At 55.7% G+C, this 12,480-nt stretch overlaps 5 protein-coding genes across 5 annotated transcripts; 3 read left to right on the top strand and 2 right to left on the bottom strand.

The window, feature by feature from the left end:
* Positions 1 to 1,595: 1,595 nt before the first annotated feature.
* On the bottom strand, positions 1,596 to 2,687 carry BKCO1_7300056 (pth11-type gpcr protein; the record flags this gene model as incomplete). Its single annotated transcript, XM_020278917.1, has 3 exons — positions 1,596 to 2,068; positions 2,145 to 2,329; positions 2,386 to 2,687. 3 exons carry the CDS (start codon positions 2,685 to 2,687, stop codon positions 1,596 to 1,598), a joined length of 960 nt encoding a protein of 319 aa, XP_020125970.1.
* A 464-nt stretch (positions 2,688 to 3,151) lies between these two features.
* BKCO1_7300055 (alpha beta-hydrolase) lies at positions 3,152 to 4,465 on the top strand (the record flags this gene model as incomplete). The annotated part of the gene is made up of 2 exons (XM_020278916.1): positions 3,152 to 3,397; positions 3,593 to 4,465. 2 exons carry the CDS (start codon positions 3,152 to 3,154, stop codon positions 4,463 to 4,465), a joined length of 1,119 nt encoding a protein of 372 aa, XP_020125972.1.
* Positions 4,466 to 5,634: 1,169 nt separating this feature from the next.
* Positions 5,635 to 7,352, top strand: BKCO1_7300054 (fumarate reductase; the record flags this gene model as incomplete). Its single annotated transcript, XM_020278915.1, has 5 exons — positions 5,635 to 6,260; positions 6,332 to 6,566; positions 6,622 to 7,028; positions 7,082 to 7,218; positions 7,267 to 7,352. 5 exons carry the CDS (start codon positions 5,635 to 5,637, stop codon positions 7,350 to 7,352), a joined length of 1,491 nt encoding a protein of 496 aa, XP_020125971.1.
* Positions 7,353 to 9,502: 2,150 nt separating this feature from the next.
* BKCO1_7300053 (uncharacterized protein) lies at positions 9,503 to 10,338 on the top strand (the record flags this gene model as incomplete). The annotated part of the gene is made up of 2 exons (XM_020278914.1): positions 9,503 to 9,516; positions 9,576 to 10,338. 2 exons carry the CDS (start codon positions 9,503 to 9,505, stop codon positions 10,336 to 10,338), a joined length of 777 nt encoding a protein of 258 aa, XP_020125968.1.
* A 535-nt stretch (positions 10,339 to 10,873) lies between these two features.
* Positions 10,874 to 12,263, bottom strand: BKCO1_7300052 (alkaline phytoceramidase; the record flags this gene model as incomplete). Its single annotated transcript, XM_020278913.1, has 6 exons — positions 10,874 to 11,145; positions 11,256 to 11,552; positions 11,694 to 11,840; positions 11,936 to 11,996; positions 12,093 to 12,105; positions 12,184 to 12,263. The coding sequence occupies 6 exons, from the start codon at positions 12,261 to 12,263 to the stop codon at positions 10,874 to 10,876; spliced, it is 870 nt and encodes a 289-aa protein (XP_020125967.1).
* Between the last annotated feature and the right edge of the window lie 217 nt (positions 12,264 to 12,480).

The raw sequence follows: 12,480 nt of genomic DNA, 5'->3' as shown, positions 1-12,480 counted from the left end.
GGGGGAAGAGGTAAGGCAGGGACAGGACCGAACACCCAAACTTCCTCAAGCAAGAAAGGGGCAGAGATTCGACTAATCGGAACTGCAGTCCCCGGTCATCGTCGCGCGGGCACCACGACGGGACGTGTGCACACGGCGTTCCTCTCTCGCGCTGGAGCCTGCGCGCGCGGAGGGAGGGGGGGTACGGCGTGTGCGGCGGACGTCGAGGCGAGCGGGGACGACGAAAGCGCGCTGGTGAGGAGGGGGATGTGTGAGCAACGATCGCATTGCGGGATGCCGGGGTGCGGTTGGTGGGTCTGTTCTCTGTCGTCTGCGAGCTCGTGTGGGATTGGGGGGAGACTCCCGGCGCGAAGGAGGTCCTACCGTGGTTGGACACGTGGACGCTGGCGTATGGGTTTTTGGCGAGGGGGCATGGGGCGGTGGTCCGGGATGGGTCGTTGATTCCGGGGGAGGAGGGGCAGTTGTTGGAGGGTGGGGATTGAGAAAGCTTTGTGGTTGGGTAGAGAAGGGGAGGAAGAGGGAGAGGCAAAATGGTGTTTGGCTAGTTGGCTGGTTGGCTGGTTGGAGTGATGTACGTGATTGGTAGGGCGGGGTGAGTGAAGCTATGGCGGAGTACCGTGTTCTAATAGGCATTCGCGGTCACTTTGGAGGAAAGGCAGCGAGGAAAATAGCCGTGTTTTTGTTCATCTTTTGTCCTGAGTGGATTTCTTAGGGCTATCAAAAAGTCAAAGTGGAATCTAAAGTGGCTCAGCCAACCTTTTAATTCTAGACACTTGTGACAGGTGTTGACGATTCTGAATGTGGAATATTGAAAAGAGAAACTACCAGAGACGCTATAACTATAGGTTACACAGATTTTCACCTATCCAAGTTTGGTGGGTAGGTGACAGTTCGATGCGATTGAGGAATAACTTGCCGTGGAGTCTTGAAGCGTTTGTGGATCGGCGTTTCCCTTGCCGCGCTGAAACGCCGGAAAATCATTACCAGTCCAGACCACCTGCGACACGCTCTAACATGGCCACGCAACCTATCGTACTTTGTATGGACTGAATGGACAAAGCCGCACATAAGCTTACTTACACGCCTCGCGCCGATCCTTGCATAACCGGCTCGGTTGATGTGTGATGCGCCGGGACCCGTCAAGGCGGATTGGTTTGCGGGGTGGTATGAGTGGAGAGACAAGGGGTCAACCCATTCAGCCGGGACGGCGCATGGCTGGCAGGACGAATTCGCATGACAGGGAAAGGGCAAGGGTTCTCGCTACATAGCGTGTCAAAGGTCAATATCTACTGGGACAATACGATCTCAACTCTGGTTTTTAATTTATTTTTTTTCTGGACGGGCCGCTATTTAGCAGTTCAGCCACCAAACATTTAGGCTTTCTGCTAGGAGCAGCCACAGCGCAACGGCTGCGCGAAAGCGGGCCCCGAGTTAACGTCTTGGGATGATTACTTGAGATGCGTGGTATTTGGGATCAAGGAGGAAAAGGGACAACGAAGTAGTCGTAAAGTCTTGCATTACAAAAGGACGCTCATGTCAACAAAACACCAATACTCGCTTTTCTAAATCTTTGTGGTCGTTAATTCGTCAATATCTCAGCGCTTTAGTTTTGGCGTGTCCGGAACCATAGCGGTGTCGACTCTTGTCCGGTTGTAATATTCATTCCTCGCCTCGAGATCCTGCACCATGGGCGAATCGCTTGCCGGGCCGTCGCTGAGCTCGATGACGGTTGCCGGCGGTGGCTGCTGAGGTCGCAGCTGCCGTTTCCTCAAAGTGTATAACACTGGCGCGTTGACGGCCAAGGCGACGACGAAGAGCTCGATGCTCGCCCACGTCGTTCGGTTGACCTGGCTGGTGGCTTGGTTGTAGTTCTGCGGGAGGCGGATGGCGGTGATGGCGACGATGAAGATGCCGAGGCAGAAGAGCGAGAAGATGTGTATGCGCTGCAACAATGGCCGCTTCCAATAGTAAAAGAAGATGGGGATGGGAAGGATCATGAGCATGATGTCGGTGAGGATGTTTAGGATTCCGACGGCGACGAGTTGGGTCTGGGCCTGGGAACAGCTTCCTTTGGTTGGTCAGCTTGATGACAGCGAATATGCGCGAGGTTTTCTGGCGTCGGTTCCACGGCGTGTTGTACGTACCTGGATCTGGAAGCACTTGCCAGTACAAATGGAAGGGAGTGCATTCGGTGAAAGTGACGACTTGCACGGCAACGTAGGTTCCGCCGAAAATGAAGAGATAGAATCGCAGCACGGCATACTCCCAGTGCAAGCCCTTGATGAGCTGGCGTGTGATGTCCAAGAGAACGAGCTTTTGCAGCCACAGACTGCGCGACGGCGTGAGCATTCACCTTCTCGGGCGGGGGCGGAGGCGCGGACTTACTATGAATTGTAGAAGACGCGGTTCACGACGGCGAATTTGCTCCCAATCTCACGGCGGTAGACCTTCTCAGGCGTCCAGTGTGTCTTGTCGCGGAGCTGTGGGGACATGTTGTTTGTGCCCCAGACGAGGACAACATGAATCAGGGCAAGGCGGACAAAGGCGCAGAAGATTGCGGCCATGGTCAGGTAGTCGCCAGCGCTGTAGTCCTGGCCTCGTACCTTGCGCAGAAGCAGGCGCGAGACCATGATGGTCACGGCCAGCCAGGTCAGCAGCCATAGGATCAGCAGGGTAGGATCGTCCATCGGGGCCCGGCCCGAGGGGTCGCACGGCGGAAACGACGGAGGAAGTGGGGGGAAGGAATCGCAGCAGGAAGGCAGAGAATATAGAGATCACTCATCGCATGATGATACATATAGGACATGGCCATCCGACGCTATCCTGCGGATATGGGCTCGGCTCCTACCCAGGACGGGCACACCAATCTCCGCTGGTCGCAACGGCGAAAGCCATAGCGTGTTTATCGAGCGGCTTGGAAGCCCACGCCCCCACAAAACTGCAGCCCTGTGCGCCGCCACCTCGTGCCCGAAGCCCCTTTGCCGCAGTTGGATCACGGTTCGGCTATTCGCCAATCTATATATCTGACGCTGTGCATCCACACGGCACTGCTCGCCGCCCTCCTGGAAATTCAAAAGCGTGCGGCGCCGCACCACATTCGCCCCTCGACCGCCGCCTGCTCCTCCCCAGCTGCCGAAGACACGCGGGGATCATGCGTTCCGCGATCTTCCTCGCCCTGTCCGTTGCGGGTGCAGCGATCGCCGGCTCCACCAACCAGACGACTACCGAGACACCGCACACGCGCAAGTACTTCTACGCCGGCGGCCACTATGTAGCCGACAGCGACGGCGACCACACCCGCACCGACCAGATCTACGTCGAGCAATTGACCCCGGTCGGTGGCGCAACCAAGGCGAACCCCATCGTCTTCATCCACGGCCAGGCGCAGACCGGCACGGTGAGTAAGACATTGTCAGCCCATCCGCCATGCGCGTCCTCTGGGTGCCGAAACGCTCGCCGAGCGGGCGCTGCTGCTCTCCTGACTCGGTCGGCGCCGAAGTCACGACGAGCCCAGCGCCTCATGACCCCAATGCGAGGATCCGCGCACAAAACAAGCACTTGATCTCTCGATGCGAATGCTGATCATGTCCAGAACTGGCTGAATAAAGCCGACGGCAGCCCTGGATGGTCGTCGTACTTCCTTGGCCAGGGCTACCAAGTCTTCATCGTCGACCAGACTTACCGCGGCCGCTCGCCGACAACGCCGGGGCTCAAGACGTCGGCCTACTCGGCCGAGGTGCTCCAGCAGCGCTTCACCGCGCCCAAGCAGTACATGCTGTGGCCCCAGGCCGCCGCCCACACCCAGTGGCCCGGCAACGGCACCCAGGGCGACGCCTACTTCGACGACTACTACGCTTCGACTGTGCCCTTCTACAAGGGCGAGGCCGCCGTGCAGCAGACGACGTTCCAGAGCGCCGGCGCCGCCCTGCTCGACCGCATCGGCGTGCCCGCCGTGCTCGTCGCCCACTCGCAGGGCGGCCTGATGCCGTGGCTGCTCGCCGACGTGCGTCCCGACCTGGTCAGGAGCATCGTCTCCCTCGAGCCCACCGGTCCGCCCTTCCGCGAGGCCGTCTTCTCCACCACCGAGTCGCGCGCCTACGGCCTGACCGACGCGCCCTTGACCTACGACCCCCCCGTGTCCGACCCCGCCGTCGACCTCGTGCAGCACGTCACCCGCGGCAACGCCACGGCCGGCATCTCCGACTGCGTGCTGCAGTCGCCCAACAGCACGGTGCGCAGGCTGGTGAACCTGGAGAAGATCCCGACCGTGGTGCTGACCACCGAGGCGAGCTACCACGTCCCGTACGACTGGTGCACTGTCAAGTTCCTCCAACAGGCCGGTGTCCCGACCGATCATCTGTTCCTCCCCAACATTGGAATAACAGGCAATGCCCACATGCTCTTCCTAGAGAAGAACTCGGACGAGACTGCTGCTGCCATCAATGACTGGATCGTCAGTCATTAACTCAAAAGTTGATTTTTGCACCAAAACGATATTTTATCCCCCTTCTTTTGTATAAAGTCTAGTACCAGATCTCTCGGGAGCTTTTGTTCGTAGCTCAATGGCGTATGAAACCATGGGCATCATTGCGAGGCGGTGGAAAGGGGCGATTGCCTCATTCGCACTCAGCACTCTCTCGGTTACCCAATCGGGCTAGGTACCCGCTTAGGGCTTACAGTTGCGTAGCTTAATTCTACAGCATAATGTTATTTGCCACAATATTTTTCCATGAACATCTCGTGCTTGGGTGGTTTCTGCCTTCCTTAGTCTACGTCCGTATATCACTTATAGAAACAAGTTGTCTGCAATCAGGTATTCACAGCATTCGAATATGGAACAAATTCCTCGTACTCCTACACAGAAATATTGGTGAGAGACTTTCACAGTACACTGTGGAAAATACTGGTCCACCTCCATCTATCTCAGCTATATAGTGGAATCTTGCGTCTACATTCAATACTATCATACACGTCCGGATATCTACTTCAACTGCCCAGCAGCAGTGATTAACAATAACGCGACGCGGTGGCCCTGTAAGCTTGCACCCTACAGGAACACTTTGCCTCCAATCCTTTTACTCAACACTTACTACTGTAAGTGGCGCACTAATTCTCCCGCAAGCTACCATGGTATGACAGTACAGGGAAACCACTAGAGCTCGTGCATCCGGGCTTTTTCAATCCAACAAAGCTGCATGAAGATCTCCCTCCCCTGATGGATACTCACCAAATAGCCAAGTACGGAATTGACCTTATCAGTGTTCTCCGACAGCATCCATGCAAAAGCCAATCGGAAGGTTCACCTCGTCGACCTGCATCCGCCCCCACACAATCCATCCCCGCACCCGCATTGCCGCGACACCCGCGGCGCCACACCCAGCAGATCCCATACCCGCTGAGGTTGATGCATAATGCTTACTCACGCCGCAACGGAAAACCCTTTCCAAAAGAAAATAAAATAAAAACTCCCAACCCCCATCGACCCGCCGCCATCCATCCCCAATTCCCCTCATATCCAGCAATTGATCAGTCGTCCGTTGCCCACTTGCAAGCAGGACCGCTGCAACCACCCCCCATCAACCAAACCCAACCTACAACACACCAAAACAACAACACCCACAAAAAAAAAAAAAGATGCCACCCCCAACCTACGACCTCATAGTCATCGGCTCCGGCTTCGCCGGCGCCACCGCCACGCTCTCCTTCCTCGAGACGACCGCTGCCGCCGCCGCCGCCGCCGCCACAGGCAGCAACAACCAGCAGCAGCCCCAACCCGCAGGCCGCGTCGCCCTCGTCGAGACCGGGCGGCGCGGCGAGCGCTGCGGCGCCTCCCGCTGGACCAGCGCGTACCTGCGGCTGGACCGCGACCTGGAGTTCGACGGCGGCTGGGCGCGCGAGATGCAGGCCGTCAGCAAGGGGCTGGCGAGCGGCGAGTACTGCGACGTGTTGGCGCGGGAGGCGGGGGTGACGGCGCGGTGGTTGGAGCAGGAAGAAGGAAGGGGAGGGGTCGGCGTGCGCTGGGTGAGGCGGGAGGAGGGCGATGTGTTGTTGGGGTGGGAGACGGGGCAGTGTTTTGTGTATCCGGAGGGTGGGGGGGAGGCGGTGGTGGGGAAGTTGATGGGGAGGATTGAGGAGGAGGAGGCGCAGACGGGGAGGGTGGATGTCGTGTGGGAGACGGAGGCGAGGCATGTGCTGACGGATGAGCGGGGGAGGGTGAGGGGGGTGCAGGTGAGGGGGAAGGATGGGTTGGTTTATGAGATGTGAGTGTTGACTTCCTGTTTGGGTGGACTAATTAGGCCGGAAGGGTCGGTGCTGATGACGATTGATGTAGGCATGCTCCGGACGTGGTTCTTGCGTGCGGTGGGTTCGAGGGCAACCGCGAGATGCTGGCCAAGTATGTCGGGAATCGGACGCACGAACTGCCCTTGATTGCCCCGGGGTTGGCTCACAACAAAGGAGCCGGGTTGAACATGGCCCTGGAGCTTGGCGCGGCGACGAGTGGCTCGTTTGATGGTATGCATTGCGAGCTTGTGGACACGCGAGCAACGAAGCCAGATGCGGTTATTGTAAGTGACCCTTTTGGCAACGGAGATGCATTGTCAGACTGATAACTCTTTTCAGTGGGGCCACAACTATGGGATAGTGGTCAATGAGCACTGCAAACGCTTCTACGACGAGGGGAAGAAACAACTTTTTGCATCCTTCGAGATGATAGCGCTCGAGCTCTGGCGCGACCAAAACCAGAAAGGATACTTCATCACCGACGACACCATCATGAAGCGCTTTCGCCCCGGCTGGGTGTATGACACGACTGACCAAGAGCCGGAGAAGGCTGACACTATCAGAGAGCTGGCAGTCAAGCTCGGCTGTGATCCCGATGAATTGCAAAAGACAGTGGACGAGTTCAATGAAGCATGCAACAAAGAGACTCCGTTCGACCTGATGAAACTGGACGGGAAACGAACGCATGGATTGAATCCAGAAAAGACAAACTGGGCAAACCCCATCGTCGAGCCGCCATTTTACGGGTAAGTGAGCATGAAGAGCCGTGACTCGGAATGTCATGCTGACCATGGGACAGCTACCCGCTCATGGCGCACTTGACGTTCACCTACGGTGGTGTCAAGACGAACACAAAGGCGCAGGTGCTCGGTACCAACGACGTCCCCATTCCGGGACTTTGGGCAGCCGGAGAGATGACTGGTCTCTACTACAACGGTAAGGCAAGCGACCAATACCTTACTATGCGCCACTGACGAAAAGTAGAATATCCGCCGGCCACCTCAGTATTGAGGTCTCTCACTTTTGGACGTCTTGCCGGAACACAGATTGCGCAGAAGCTGAAGAAGTGAAACGGACTCTTGGGGGACTTGAAGTCGAGTGCTTCGTCTCTTACTGCTTCAAAGCTTTGAAGCATGGGTACTCGTTTGCAATAGGAACGAAGGATGAGCATCGTCTACGAAAGTAGCTGTGAGTCATCTACTGGGATGCTATCCTCGGATATCGTGCGTGGGGCGTTTTCAAGACGTACTCATCCCATTTGAGACAAATTTCATGAATCAAGTATCTATCCTCCCCACGCCCACATTAATGTATGCCAGTGTATCGGAGTATTGTCCCCTCGAATCATGGGCACTTTTGACCATGTGATTGAGCATTACCCAGAACGGAACTGGACCGACTATGCCATACGGAGCGATCCTTGCTCTACTTGACATGCGCCGATGTCGGCATCGAACCAGAAACGGTGGAGAAGAAATTGCAGTGATGATCAAGGTTGCAGCCAGGTGGGGCGCCGTTATGCTGATCGACGAGGCGGATATCCAGGACCTGCAACGGAACAACCTCGTGGTTGGATATCTCCGGGCGCTCGAGGACTACCAGGAAATCCTCCTTCTTGCCACCAACAGAGTCGGTACCATTGACGAAGCATTTCATCTCGCGCATCTACATCATGATTAACTACCCGTCCTTCACGGACGAAGGACGCGAGGCAATTTGGGGAGGCTTTCCCAGTTCTGGAAATTACGGCCTGTCCAATGAAGCGCAAGACTCGAGTTGAAATGGCCTCCCGGGGAGATTAGGAACGCGTTTCAGATTGCGGTTGCTCTCGCGCAGACGAGGAAGGAAGACCGGCTCAGAAGAGGCCGCATCCAAACCAGGAGAGATCACGTCAAGTCAACGGTCCGCATGCCAAAGGGTTTGAAGGTCTACCTGAACAAACTTCACATGGAAACGAGACGCAATTTGTATTCTTTCGATGGGGGTGGCAATCCAGAGCCGGTTTATCTGATGGCCTGGAGTATGGTAATACCGATGATTTAGTTCGATTTATTTCGGATTTCCTTTGCCTTCATGTAGTACAAACCATCCGGCGTTCGAGTTGTCAGCAGCATTGGTATGTGAGCTCCAAAGCGTGTGGTGCCGGTGAGATGACGTCCGCTTCGCATAGGTACTGCCCCGCTGCCCCGCTGCCCCGCATCTACTCCATGAGACAGGCAATGCTAATGGCTACTGTCCCTGGCCTTCCCGCGGAGACATTTTTTTTTTTTTCGCATACTGCTTTCAGTCCTCTGATTCAGCCTCTGCTCTATCAATGCGCTGCGACAATATATGACACGGTATGCAGTTCCTACGCAGATACGCAAGTCCACTGGCCAATGCCGTCGTCAGCAGAGCGGTGCGGATACTTCTGGGCTCTGGAACCATAGCCATGGACGAGAGGCTCGGTAAGAACGTAGGAGCTTGGTCAAAGTAGATACGAGGGTCGCATCGCATTTGAGATGGTGAACTTCTGCGAAACTGCGGCATTGAACGTCGACGATGCGGCTGACGCAGTCTGGATCAAGCCTGTGGCATCTGATCTGGCGCCAGAGCGCCAGACAGCCTCATTATCCGGCCTGCATATAAAGCAAGCCTCGACCAGGTGGCCCCTCGGAAGCCTCACCGTAGTGGTAGCCTTGTTTATTCGCGCCGGAAAGCGGGAGCGAAAATTCCAAGGCAACGAATCAAGTCACAGCAGGCTCACGAACCCATGTACCGACAGTGTTGGCATCCTCTTCGGGTGCCAACAGCAGCGGCTGTGCAGAGGAAAATGAAAGCAAGAGCTGCGAGTATAAGGATCGTAGCCAGGCTTGTAGAGTTAGTTCCGTCCATCAATCTCGGAAAGGAGATGGTCTGAATTCAATGACTTCGGTGCACCAGTAACAAGATATCCTCGGCTTACTTGGAGATGGCTGTTGCCCGGGCGAATGTGAGCTTGTTTGCTGACCTGACCTGTCTCTTGCCCCTTTCCTCTCTCTAACTATTTTTAGGAAGTGAGTGCGCTCGCACCGCGGGTATCTGTCCGTGAGGTCTGAGAACGCTGACTATCCAATGTTTCGATCAGTCGGCACCTCGACAGCCAAACGAGTTCTTTGCTTGCCCCTACTACAAACATGCGGAGCTATCCAACGCTGAGGGCCACAGTGATTGCGCCTACACCGGACGCGGTTTTTCCAACATGGCCGGGGTTACGTAAGTCATTCATCACGGTCGCAACGGCCTTAGAATCCGCTGCTAACTTTCCTTGTAAGCCGTCACTTGAAGAAACAGCACAACCGGGAACTTGAAAGATGTTCGATATGCTCGCGTTTCTTCTTGGCCCGCGGAGATCGTTTCGCACACCCAAACGATCCTACTGGCTGCCAACGCAGAGGGGCGCAGAGGGGATGTGCCCATCCGCAATCACAGCCCAATAGCCCACTCGGAGGAAGGCAAGCTGTCGAAGACGTTCAACGCTACATTCAGTCATCTCTATCTCAGCACTCTCCGAATTCTCAGGGCCGAAGCTTGTATGAGATCCGTGACTGGCTGACAGATCGCTTGTCCGAGGAGAAGTACCAGTCTGTCATTCCCGCTGGTCACGGATACACAGCCATACAGTCTCAGGGGTCTCACACTTGGCGGGATACAAGCACGGCGGCTGAGGCAACAAGTATGCAGCTGCTGCATGAGCCAGAGCCACAGCTGGACCTCAATTCTCTACAACTCGGACTGCAAAATTCCGCCACGGGGTATTCTCCATTCCGTTACTCAGGAGCCAGCCAAGGACCATCGCCTGATCCCTCGCGTCAGGATCCTCACTTGGACCATTTATACGGTCCGTTCCAGTTGAATCAACAGGAATTTCCCGTCCGCATGCAAGCTGCCCCAGGGGACCCTCCCACTGGAAGTGACTCGAGGAATGATTGGGACAACATCACTGATCCCGAGCTCTATTCTATTGCTACAGGCCAGGACTCCTACAAAACCAATTCCCCAAATGGATGGATGCCACAGGATAGATTTCGGCCATGACCCAACGGACCACCACGCCGGATGTTTCTCAGGTCACGATTCACGTCGGAAAGACGAAGTGTGTTCACGTTTGGGCTCCTCGTTTCTTCTCATTCCTTTTTTGTTTTTTTTTACTCTTAGCGGTGGCCTTGTGCTCACATGACTGTACATGCTATCTTCAGTGATATTCAGTCACTGTCAGGCTCGTAGGGTGTGGGCAGTCTGTGGATACAACTCGATGTGACAGTTGCTTTCCCAGCCGCTTACTTCTAGCCACGCATCCCTGCACAACTCGAGACCTTGAATATACCGATCAGAGAATAGTGAGATCAATCGAGTAATACTGAGTGGTGAGGCGTCACTGAAGAAAGGTCATGGATCATCATGAAGGGGGGAAACGTCACAGAATAAAAATGTCAGGACTAAGAACCAAACCAGAGTCTGGATGTAGATGCCAATACTGGAACAATACAGATGCATCTGGGAATAGGATTGCGCTGCACATGCAGGTAGGCCAATTCCAGCACAACGTCAACAGAGACTCCACAGCTAAAACTCAGCTCCGCTTCTTCTCGCCGGAAACATCCCTCAGATACGCATCCACCGGCCACGCGAAGGGCGCCGGCTCGCGCTCCCCTCCCTCCTCGGTCGTCAACACCTCCACCAGGGCCATGAACACATACGCACCGATGGCCGTCAGGATGTGCCACCAGCCATGCAACTCGAGCAAGACGCCTGCAGGCAAGCCGACCATTCTCCGCACGCTGACCAGGGGGTCGCAGAGATGCATGTCGACGTTCCACAGCGCGTATCCGACCGCCGAGCAGACTGGAAGTCGAATCTTAGACGTCAGCACACATCCATTTCTCATGGGAACCCCCCTCAGCTCAAAGAAAAGGTAAAAAAAAAAAAAGAAAAACTCCAAAAAAAAAACTCACCAAACCCCACCCAAGCCAACGCCTTCAACCTCCCCACCCGCTCCCTCCCACCACCGTATTTCCCCCGCTCCCTCTCCCCGATCAGCCCGCTCGTCCTCACGCCCACCGCGGCCGTCATGCCCGCGAACAGCAGGAAATGCACCAGCAGCTCGTCCGTCCACGCGTGATACGCGGCGAAGACGACGAACCCCAGCGCGAGGCCGACGCCCGTGTTGCGCGTCCACTCGGCGGAGCGGCCGTGCGCGAAGGCGCGGTGGAGGACCAGGGCGGTGGCGAGGATCATGGACGTGTCGTCGGCTGGTTCGTTCGATTCGATTTTTCACATGAGCGTGTCAGCTTTGCTTTTTTTTTTTTGTTTTTTTGGTTTCCCCCTTTTTTGCCCTTTCATGAGAGAGGGGATAGGGAAAAAAAGAAAAAAGAGAAAAAAGAAAGACATACCCATCTGGCCGGCATACGTCAAGGTCGCGTGGAAGACGGCGGACAGTATGCCCACCGCGGCGAGGCCGAGGTACGGGAGGCTGAGGAGGGCGGCGTGGGGGTTGTTGGCGCGGAAGAGGCGGCGGACGCCGTAGTATGCGTAGATGACTGTAGAAGAAGAAAAAAAGAAAGGTCGAATCAGGAACGCATGATTCACATAGTATAAGATGCAACGTGCCGGAACGGAAATGATTCATGCTAACCATAGGAAATGTTGGTGATGGTATTGACGAACTCGGCAATGTACGGCGTCACGAGATAGTTCTGCAGAAAGTCGGTAAGCCATTGGGGTTTTGGCGTGGTTCCGGAACAGCCGGCCGGAGCGGGGTGGTTGTAAACAAAACAACAAAAGCTACATACCTCCTCGCAGAAGCTGTGGGGAAAAGCTGGCTGTCAGTCGAAAGTGAACTGTATGTACATACATGTCCACGGTTGAAAAGCGCAAACGTACTTGACTCGAGCCGTCGGAGTGAACCAGGCCGGCTCGTACGCTGTATCAGGGTACGGGAAGCGGAGGGAAGTAGCCGGCATTGTTGGCGTTGCACAGGTGGAATATTCTATCTAATTTTGGCAAGACAAGTAGAGACGATTGGGATGAAACGCGAGGGCGAGGATTGGGTCAAGAGAGATGCGGCATAAATATAGGATCTTCTGGCGGCTGACATGCACGTGTGAGAAGTCAGCACGCGATGCATCGCGGCGTCCTTGCCCTTCGGGGAATCCACCCACGGGTAGCTGCCTTGCCGGC

Source organism: Diplodia corticola (genome assembly GCF_001883845.1).
Source record: "Diplodia corticola strain CBS 112549 chromosome Unknown scaffold73, whole genome shotgun sequence".
NCBI classification, from domain to species: domain Eukaryota; kingdom Fungi; phylum Ascomycota; class Dothideomycetes; order Botryosphaeriales; family Botryosphaeriaceae; genus Diplodia; species Diplodia corticola.
Note: the sequence above shows the minus strand (reverse complement) of the source record. Positions and strands in the feature narration are given on the sequence as shown.